Raw genomic sequence first — 10946 nt, 5'->3', positions numbered from 1 at the left:
AACATGAATTGCAGGAAACTGCACCGGGAATTAGGAACAGACTGCACTTTTGTCCACTGGGTGGTAATACTGTACCCCCTGTCACTGTAAAGTGAGGAGGTTCCACATAGAGGCCACCTTCACAAGTGATGTTATTCACATTCGAATACTCCTATTAGGCTATATTTTGATAAAGTGTTGCAGTTTTGTTTTATTTGTGTGGCCCCGTTTTTCTTTTTATCCTATAAATATGTAACAACCCCAGAGAACACAAGACTCCAAATAAATTTACATACTTTCATATCATTACACCCAGACTATATCAGGAGGTGCTGTGTATGTGTGGGGATGATGGAGTATGCAAACCTGGTACCTGCACATCTTGTTCTTTCCAGACAACAGCATAATCTAGTTTAGTGCAAGTTAAACAACTGGTGCACTGGAAAATCAACAGCTATATGGTGAATGCATCTGTGTTCAGTGTAGTTTTAGATGTAAAATTAACTAAACCTGTGTTACGGATCCTTCCCCTTACTGCTTCCTTCTCCTGCAGGAGGCTGCAGGCAGGGAGTGCGATTGGGCTGGGCAATCACCCGTGCAGCTCTACCTTCAGACCTTATTTAGCCAGGACTGATCAGTCTTTTGTCTCTCTCCACCTAGGCTGACGTCCTACCAGGTTTGTCTTGTGTTTCTTCTTTGGTTAATCCTGACAACACACACATACACATCTAACTCATCCATTCACTGCTGACACAACTGATAGTCATACTTTGCCACACCACATATTATTGGTGATAATTTGATCCTTCTTTTACTTTTATAATAAATCATACCATTGGCTTGCAAACCTGTTGTGCCTCACCTCCTTTTTGTCACGGGCTAAGAGTTGGCTTGTGACACCTGTGTAATATTAAGTTGCACATTATGCACTCCTGGGTTTCAGCACATGTCAGATTTCAAATATAATGCATCTATAAGACTTAATTTTGCCACAAGTGAGACCATTTTAATGCCATAGATCTCTTTAATGTTTAATGTTTTAAAATGCAGCAAATGCACTATTAACTTCACTGTACTAAATGCTCCAGTGGAGGTATAGTAGTCTGTTTTGCAGTTGTCATTGTGCTATCAGTATAGAAATGCAGAATAGTTGCTGTCAGATGCAGGTGGGAGTGACATCAACAGCATATAAAATATATCAAGACAGGATTCTCAGTACATCCTGACAAAGGCTTCCATGAATTCCTCAAAAACTATTTATTCTATTTTACCTTTTATTTACCAGGAAGTCTCATTGAGATCAAAAATCTCTTTTACAAGAGAGGCCTGGCCAAGGTAGCAGCCATACAGAAACACAATATATTAAAATGCTACATACAATCATGACAAAATTCACAACAAGTTTGAGTTGTTTGTAGATTTCAGAACATGGGTCAATGTATTTACTGCTGAAAGTCAACAGGCTTTCAGTAGTTTTATTGTATTGATTTCTGTGTCTGCTCAGGAAATAAAATCACAGACAGGCTAATGGATCAACATTATTGGGATGAAGATGGAGATTAAAAAAAAAAAAAAGACATTTTCCTGCAATCTGCTGGCTGGCACACGCATCCGTCCAATCCCTCTCACTGTAATACGGATAGACAGTCGGCTGAACCAATCAGAAATCGCTGTCTCCTGAATCTGGACCAATCATATGTCGAGTTGGCTTAATTGGGCGAGGACATTGCGGAAGCTACGGGCTGGCTCAGCAGCCATTGATGCGCCTTATTTGTAAGGGGACAAATCGGGATTAATTCTTCCATATCTGCGTTTTTCTGCGGACTGAAGCCATGGTGTCTCACTCTCTCGCCCTGCCGATGATCTGCTTCACCACGCTATGGGCGCTTGTGGGGGTCGTGGCTCCATTTTTAGTGCCCAAAGGACCCAACCGGGGGTAGGTACTAATCGAGCTGCCGTTAATTGGCTGCAATTTACGGCGATTATGTAGCGTTTCTTTTAAATTTTATACAATAACATTCATATTCAGCTATAAGGCTATTTTTTATCATTCAAAGTCAATATGTACTCCGTGCTCAGCTGCATCGTATCTGCACAAATAGCCTACATGAGCGTGCTCCTGTTGATGTGATGAGGCCCTGCGCGTCATCTTGCGTCCATCCCAAAATCCATTTCTACCATCCATCCATCACTACACGGCAATAAGGTTAAAGGGTGAATTCAATAACAGATAAGCATGCAAAGCTCATTTGGGTGAATTATTTGAAGATAGGCTATTAGATAGTGTTAGGTTTTAATGTTAAAACAAGTCTTGTTCTGGGAAACGGCATGCTGAAGCCTTTAAGTTACAGTGGTTCACATTCCGTGCAATCAGACTGCAAATAAAATTGAATTAGTTTAGTATTTTATCAGGGGGGAAAAAACCTTTTACTAAAGATAGTTGTGGGAAATGTGTATAGAATATCTCACAGTATGCACAATTGAATATTGGGACATTGATAGGTATTTAAAGATCCAGAAACTATTTACAGAAAACACCTGAGAAATCAAGGTACCTCATTCACGCAACAGTTTAAAACGTGATATTTCTTTAACATTGCAACAGCACAATACAACCGGAGATATTAAAGAGAGACCATTCATCCATTCCATGCATTGCTACTTTAAATTAGGTGTGGGATAGAGACTAAACTAATACAACAATAATTATCACAGCACTATTTATTAAAGTGTTCACAATCGACAAGGTAAAGTAGCTGTTTACATCCTACTGACCTAAATGTTTTAGAACAAAAATCTGTTTCGTGTTGATCTACTTTATCCATTTAGTCCTAATAACTGAGCACTTATTGCTTAAATATCATCAATGTTATTGTTACATGGACATTAACATTAATATTGGACAAACTCCCAGTCCCTGTGTTTATAGTGAGTGGACAGAGCTGCATTAATGTAACTCCCTCTGTTTTCTTTGACAGTGTGATTGTCACCAGTCTCATCCTCACAGCGGTCTGCTGTTACTTATTGTAAGTATAAACTCTTCTTTGCTTTGAAGCTGCTGTCATTTTGCATGTTGATGTGACTGATGTATTGACCTGGTGCTCAGATTACACGTGCATAATAAAACAGTAAAACATTAAAATGTTTCCGCTAACCTTTATGAATGTGCAGTGAAGTGTAGTATTAAAGTAAAAGCAGTTTGGTATTGCTAGTGCTTTCAAATTAAATGGCTTCTGTTGAGGCTGCTGGTGTATCATGGGAAGCATACAATAGTTACAAACTACTTCAGTCAATTAAAAAAGAAAAAGTGTCCCTCACTTGAATATTTTACAATCATATGCCTGTAACTGTGCATGATAGAAATAAGGGAAGAACAACAAGGCTTTAAGAAAGCAGAGAAATGAGCATTTCATAACCTACGCAACGTGAAACGGAGACCTTGGAAACTGCTACCAAATGGATCTTACAGAAGACATGACTTTAACCAGTGAACTGAAACAAGACATTATTCAGAGGCTTACTGAGACCACCACAGTCATACAAGCTCTAGGCCAGGCTATCAGCATAGAACAAGAGATGAGTATCGGCAGCTTTACTGCTACTACTGTACCAAAACAACCTGCAAGAGAAAGTGACAGCTCTGGACAGTAGAGGCCAAGATAAATAAATAGATTTACGGAGAACCAGAAGATACAAAGGTATTTTCACTCTTAAACACTGAGCTTGTCATAACACTGAGGTCTGTCACCTTTAATATTTGGCAGTTTGAAACTGAAAAAGATCTGCGTTAGTGACGTTTTTGGGGCCATGATCATGCAGATGAAGTGATAAAGAAATGGAGGGCTAGGAAAAGTAGCATGTGCACGCAGGATTATAATTCCACCACTAGAGGGAACCGCAGCTCCTTCAGCTAGTGACTATCGCCTCACTAACAAACCACAGATTGTAGATGGTAGATTAGATTTAGAAAATGACATACCTGGATGAGTTGGAAGGAAAATGATGTTGAAGAACAGATTGATTTATTGTACAGAATATATGTAATTTTAGGGATCATTAAAAAATGCAGAACTGATAGTTGAGAAATGGATAATATGGATCACTTACGTTATAGCTTCAAGACCATGTTTTTATGTTCTGTAGCATACCTAATTAAATACCTTCAACTGCTACTTCTTAGCTCTGTATTGTTTAAGTCCTGTGTATCGGCTCTTCTTGTTCTAGCTGTGTCAGTTTTATACGATCAAAATGTTTTACTAATAAAATATAATACACGTAAGATGTCATTATTTTTATATATATACACACACACACATTTTTAATACTTTATGTGTTGTAGTGTTTCTTCATATTGTCTGATAAGACATTTGAAATGTGATATTTACTGCAAATAAGCTAACCTTATCTACCACTCAAACTTTATTAATCCCAGAAAGTTGTCTGTTCAAGAGTTTGTGTTTCTACAAAAAACCAAATGTTTACAAAAAGTCACAGAGCCGTGAAGTTGAAATATAACAAAATGATTACAAAACAAAAAACACACCTGTAATTAAATTCATTAGGTCAAAAACCCACAGTGTAGCCGTCGTCCATTAGTAGCCTATGTAGCATTAGCATTTAGCTCAACTGCAACAGGCAACAAAAATACCCTACCATAAACCAGCATTGAAGATGCCAAGTAACATAATCACATCAAGCTAGCCTTGTCAGTTGCTGCCAGCTACTAGCTTAAATCAAACTACAAATACTAGTTGTGCTAAACTTGAGTGAATAATGTAAAAAAACAGGTGAATGTACTTTGCAGCACAAACAACTCAACACAAAATATAATTTATCATGGCTAATGGCACAGACAGACTCAATAGTACTCTTTGCCTGACAAGCACATGGCACAGGTGATCAAAGGGTCCTTATGTAGATTCACCCTAGCTGAGCTCTGTAACAGGTGGCCAACAGCCTGCCTGACATAAAGTCCGGTAAACAGTGAAGAAGCTTACAGCCATTTTTGAATTTTTGCTAATTCAAATACAGAAACGTTGTAGGAGCATTGTATTCACTTTACCACCATTATTGTGGAGACTGCAGACATTAGTGCTGGAAGCTATTTAACAACTGAGTTCAGCGGGGCCAAATAACTACAGACCTTAAAACAGCTTCTCAAGGCTGCAAAGCTGCTGCATTTAAACCATCTGCATGATGTCTCATTGTGTGTGAATTCACAGTGGTGGTAACCAGGTCAGCCTGCAGGGTGAACACATTAGTAGCTTTGAAAGGCAATGGAAAATCATGGTGGATTCATAGGTGGATAAAATAATGTTCACAGTATTATTCTTACAGTTAGACATCTAAATAAGAGCTTGAGGAGTTGGTTAAAGTTGCATTTGTTTGAAAGATGGTAGAGTCTCTTGTGTCCTTTGCCTCTTTAAACTTGTTGCAAAGCCTATTCCTGTGGTTTGCTCTTGCTTGGTATCTTTACAGTAATGGTGGTGATTACAGTAATATGATCTATTGGTATATTGCCCAGAAGTACAGCAACAAGACCCAGCCTGTAAATGCAGAGATCAGTTCTAGATTGTGCCTGTGTGTTTTGATAATACCTCCCTGCCTCTTTTTCTCTCTCTCAGCTGGTTGATAGCCATTTTGGCCCAGACCAACCCTCTGTTCGGCCCTCAGCTGAAGAATGAAACTATATGGTATCTGCGCTACTTCTGGGAGTAAACATGGTAAGTCTGTCAGAAGAACACTTAAAGCTACAACCTATAGATCCAAATCTAAACTCACTGGAGGTTTTACCTGAATGCCATGTCCAGCCATTATCACTATTACTACAGATAGCAAATGAAAACCAAAACATCTGGTAAACTTTCAAACATATAAAGATTGATTACAGTACTGTAAGTAGTATCATAAAGTAATAGCTCAACAGTCACTGCAGTATCCCAGATCATTAACTGCATCCACACATAGAACATGGCTTTCCAAAATAAAAGCTAACAACCCAGTTCTTTGTAAAAATGACCACGACTGAGTTTAAGTCTGTGTAAAAGCACTGAGTTTGATTCAAACTCACAAGTTCACTGTGAACATTTTAAAAACCCATTGGCACAATATATATCTTCATACTGCTTTTTCTCATTATGGCTCTTTTTATTTATTTAATTATACTTAACAAAGATAAACCCCATTTCCTTACAAATCACCTACGCTAGAAATTTGAATGCAATATAATTGAATCAAAACCAGTCAAATACAATAAATTGTGATGAATTAAGAAACACATTTTGCTAGGAATACCACATATGAATCTGTCATGTAGACCTTTTGGCACATTTCACCATGTGTATGATAAATGTGTGTCAACAAGAATTCAAAAGGCAACAAGAAATGACCAAAAGTAGAGTAAATTGTGAGAAGAGATACAGTGATCTGAAAGAAGATGCGAAACATTATATTTTTGTATATCTTCTTTTCTGCTGGCTTCTTTGTACCAGCCGTTTTTGATCCTTCAGGCTGTGTACTATACTTGCATGTTTGCAAATTTTAAACCACTCAGTTCTTCTCTCTCAGAAGGCAGTGGCAAGAAAAGCCCGTGCCACATAACTGCCTACAGTGACAGGAGTGGCATTCATCTGTGAATATTTATCAACTCTATGAAAAGAAAATGAGCTGGGTGAAATGCCAAAAAGAAGGAACAAGACATTTCATCATGACTTTTCAAAGACACGTTTGCTCTGAGCCACTTCGGACCGAGCAGTTCTTTAAATTATTGAGCTATTTCACATCATGCTTTGACCCTCACAGTCAATACTACTGATTGCAAGTAAAGAAATGTAATATATTTCGGTTTGTGCTGAAATCACTCTGTTTTTCTCTCTGTTCCAGGGTTGTGTGACGGCTTGCATCTCATCATTCCTATCTGGACTTAATTTCAACGTAACTCTTAACCATTAAACATTCCTAGAATCTGCAAAATTGATGAGACAACTACTGAAAAGTCAGCATCAGTTTTCTTTGCAGCCTTTGGAAATATTTACAATTATGCACACTACCTGGAATTTAAGATTTAGAGTTTATGTAGACACATGTTGTGGGATTCAATACAAGGATGATACACTTAAACTCTTCTTGTTATCCCAATACAATGCACGCAAGCTGTGACTTAGTTAAGAGCAAGATTCGTGAACAAATCAAAAATAAGGAAAGCATTGAGTGTTTCTTGTGTCTGTTACTGATGAGAATGATTTCCAGTGAAACCATTACATCATCTGTTAATCTTCCATCTCTGAGATGTGCAATCCTTAGATACTTTAGTTTATTTTGTGTTTGTTTACTTTTTTTGGTTTTGTGAAGCTGCCATCAGGGAACATGAATTTCTAAGTGTATTTATTTAGCCTGCGGGTGCTGATGTAAGCGCGTTGTAATTACCTCAGTGTCCACACAGTCTTGTTATATAACTGTTATTATCTGTGATGTAATGGTGTGTGTGTGAGTGTGTGTGAAGAGTTCATTACTGTGAGTGCTTGGTCCACAGCCATCAGAATCTCCCAAAACCATAAAAGTGAAGAGCGATTCCCTCCACTTTAGACCACTTCACCATGAAACTCCCTCCCACATTCCCCTCATGCTCTACACCGCGGAGGTCCTCGTTGCCATGGTGATCACATCGCTCAATTCAGTCCCGCTCCACTCGACCCCTTTTGATGAAACCCTGCCCATTCCCGCCTGCTTGTGTACAGATGTACTGTAGCTCGTACTGTAGAGACATGTTTTTGGATTGAAGCTGCTGGTAGCTGCGGATAGATCTGGTGATATGTACTATCTAACTAATTTAATTCCCCAGAAGAAAAAAAATAATTTTCCCTGAGAATCAGCCTTTGAAGGGGCAGTTCGACCAATTTCCTAATTTAAACTTAAAGCTAATTAATTCTTCTGTGGTTAGGAGCTCATTAAGGCAGAGTGACCCCTCATATCTTTTCAGTAGCAGAAAAAATAGTTGCTTTTAAATGGATATAATGCATATTTATATGCCCCAAAACAAAGCAATGAAAGAAGTAAATTTAACAAAACAAAGTGTTATTCTGTTGCATGTTGTCCAGACAGCTGTAATGTTTTAGAAACTACCATCACATGAGGGATGGATGCTTCTGACTGGCTGTTGATGGATATTTACTGAAAAGCAAACCGTATATCAGATCACAATCACCCCTAGTTTGTAATTTATCCAGCTGCATAATGAATTTTCTGCTGCTAGAAAGTAAGGATTTACTGTAGAAATAAAGTTGCAGGAAATAATGAAAATCTTTAAAATACTATTAATGTTCAATGTTCATAAGAACACGACTAATCCATCCATCCAACTATCCATCGTCAACCGCTTATCCTGCGTACAGGGTCGCGGGGGACAAGACTAACCATTGTAATTAATTGTTGTGAACACGTACGGTATGTGCTAACTGTACTCTACTAACTATACTAACCTGTATGCTACAGAGTGTGTGTGGGGAATTTGTACACATGCGTGTGAATGGAGCAAGTTGGAAAAGTAGGTCACCAGAGGTCAAGAGGTCAAAGTTATTTCTGTTGACTGTGGTCTCCTCTGTCAGTGCAGAATAGTCAGCTGCAGCAGGTCAACCGCCGATGGCCAGTCAAACATTAGCGCTGATACGCCATTCTCAGTACTAGCTAGCTCAGATCAGTCAACAGGCAGAGAAACAGTATGGTGAAGTGCTTCATAGCAGAACATAAAGGGTCAGAAATGTAGTTTATGTCTGTGTTTGTTCTTTGGTACATCGGCATAACAGCATATATATTGTTTCTGAAATATTAAGATACCAAGGTTGCTTATTTCAAGTTTTATTTTAACATTTGTTTTGAATAAGATGCCGGGATGACGCCACCTCCTCCTGATGCTTTAAGAGTTTGAGCTGCCAGCCATTACCACAACTACATCTACCCTGAGAACCCCTCCCTCCCTCCTTCCTTAACACTGCTCCTCCCCGCCCTCCTCTCTAAAACCACTTTGCTTCAGCCAAAAAGAATCAAAATCAATATACAGCTACTTTTTAGAAAGACCAAATTACGTTGTATCTTTTCCTCCAGCCCTCTTCAGTAGTTGTGGTGGTGGCGCGCATCTAAATGTGGATACACATTAACTTGCACCAGTGGGGACCCACATCAAATAGAGTGTGATCACACCTGATCACACACAACAAAGGAAGGCTTTCCGTGCCAGAATACTAGTATTTAGTTTCACTTTGTGCTATTTCAAGTGGACCAGAGTTTGTAAACCAAAGTCACGTGGATACACAAATAGTTCAGTTATTGGACTGAGTTTTTGGTCACCTTTCAACCTGCCAAGTGCTGGCAGAGACTCAAAACAAATCTCACACCTTAACTTAAGCTCCGTGTTGTGTTAAGGTCTCTGTTGTTCATACCAGTTGAAAGCGCATGAAGAAAAAGCTGAATGTGAGCATGGGTCCAGACTGTGGTTTGCTCTCACTTCAGGCGTTCCAACCATTGACTGCTGACTATCCGATGTACCCATAAACCCCTGTGTTTTGGATTTTGTTTCCGTAGTTGGTTTGGATGACATTCCCAATCCCACTCATAATGAAGCGTGCTACAGTTAGCTTGCAAGAAGGACGGAGTCACATTTTCAGTGTCGGTGAATCATCTGACAACAAATAGATCCGGCCAAACTAACTAAACTAAAGTAGTTACCCCTCCACAGTTTCCATAAACCTCTTCAAACATGCTGGTGTGGACTGACCTTAAAAATGTTCAATTCTTAGGTTTCCTTTTCATACGAATTTGTTGAGTTCTTTTAATAATGGCTGCTGTTTATCTGTTAAATATTCCTGGCAACATAGATGGAGATAGAGATAGATTTTTTTTGTGTGAGTGAAGAGTCACCATGGTTACAAAAATTGACTAATTCACAGACCTGATTGTTGGTGGAGATGAGATCCTATATGTGACCCTGTATTAGTGTGATGTAAATGCTTCTATGTGAGTGGCATTGTATGTGAAACACCCAATAAAAAAATATGTCTCATAAAACCTTTCTTCTCTGTTGACATTAACATTCTTCGTGAGCAAGCTGGAATGTATGTTTTGATTGATTGATGAACACACAGGGATAAACACCGTACACACCCAAATGCTGCGGTTTCGATGGAAACACTACAACTGACTGCTAAGCCTTTAGAGAGGATCTAAATTCTCTGCATGACTCCGTGCGTCACAAATAACTAAACATAACCTTTATATAAACTTAATCCTATCTCAGAACCATACAATAACAAATACACATGGGCACAAACACGCACACACCTCACTTAATTCCAAAAATGTGGTTTCTTTGAGGTTATTTGCCACCGAAGAGTCCTGTGTGTGTGTTTGTGCATAAGAGAAAAATAAAGCTGATGCATGTCGACCTTCCTGTTGCATCTCTGCCGATGTTGTTGCACTGCCTGTGAGAGGGAGGGGCCCCTGATGAAGGACTGAGGCATTTTGTTCAAGTTACCCTGGTAATCAAGGACAAGGTTGAGTCCCTCACACAAAATTCCCACAATGACACAGGAAGGCACGGCCGCATGATTCCCACGTACTCATTTCATTCTTCTATCAGGGGCAGGCATTTTGCAGGAAGGGCCTTCGGCAAAATATGCATCTGCACGAGGGTCAATTGAATGTTTGACCACTCAAATACTTCTCTGTCAAATTCATGAGTGAACTATAGGAAGATATTCCCTCAAATTCAAAGCGAAAGACTAAAAGGTAAGGTGCATTTGCCTGTTTACAAATAAGATGATTTACTTTTAAAGGCTGAAACTGATACCGGTGCTGCTGGACTTCAGCTGATCATTTGAGCCAATATTAATCAATTTACTGTTTTCATGACAAACCAAAACAAGGATTCTGTGTTTCGTTAAGAATTCTATCAAGGTCAAAAATGCTTATAACAG

At 39.0% G+C, this 10946-nt stretch overlaps 1 protein-coding gene across 1 annotated transcript; it reads left to right on the top strand.

The window, feature by feature from the left end:
* The first annotated feature begins 1696 nt into the window (after positions 1–1696).
* On the top strand, positions 1697–10043 carry atpv0e2 (ATPase H+ transporting V0 subunit e2). Its single transcript, XM_038713191.1, has 4 exons — positions 1697–1915; positions 2958–3005; positions 5604–5702; positions 6862–10043. The coding sequence occupies exons 1-3, from the start codon at positions 1812–1814 to the stop codon at positions 5695–5697; spliced, it is 246 nt and encodes an 81-aa protein (XP_038569119.1). The 5' UTR covers positions 1697–1811; the 3' UTR covers positions 5698–5702; positions 6862–10043.
* The last annotated feature ends 903 nt before the right edge of the window (positions 10044–10946 follow it).

This window comes from Micropterus salmoides, unplaced genomic scaffold (assembly GCF_014851395.1).
Source record: "Micropterus salmoides isolate LMB-PRFRI ecotype aquatic unplaced genomic scaffold, ASM1485139v1 Ms_hic_scaffold_1, whole genome shotgun sequence".
NCBI lineage: Eukaryota > Metazoa > Chordata > Actinopteri > Centrarchiformes > Centrarchidae > Micropterus > Micropterus salmoides.
The sequence above is the reverse complement of the archived record's forward strand: the minus strand, read 5'-3'. Positions and strand labels throughout refer to the sequence as shown.

Excerpts from the sequence above, each read along its gene's own strand:
- atpv0e2 (XM_038713191.1), top strand. The coding sequence starts at position 1,812 with ATGGTGTCTCACTCTCTCGCCCTGCCGATGATCTGCTTCACCACGCTA. Across the intron at positions 1,916-2,957 it reads CCCAAAGGACCCAACCGGGG|TGTGATTGTCACCAGTCTCA; the intron begins GTAGGTACTAAT and ends TTTCTTTGACAG. Across the intron at positions 3,006-5,603 it reads GCGGTCTGCTGTTACTTATT|CTGGTTGATAGCCATTTTGG; the intron begins GTAAGTATAAAC and ends TCTCTCTCTCAG.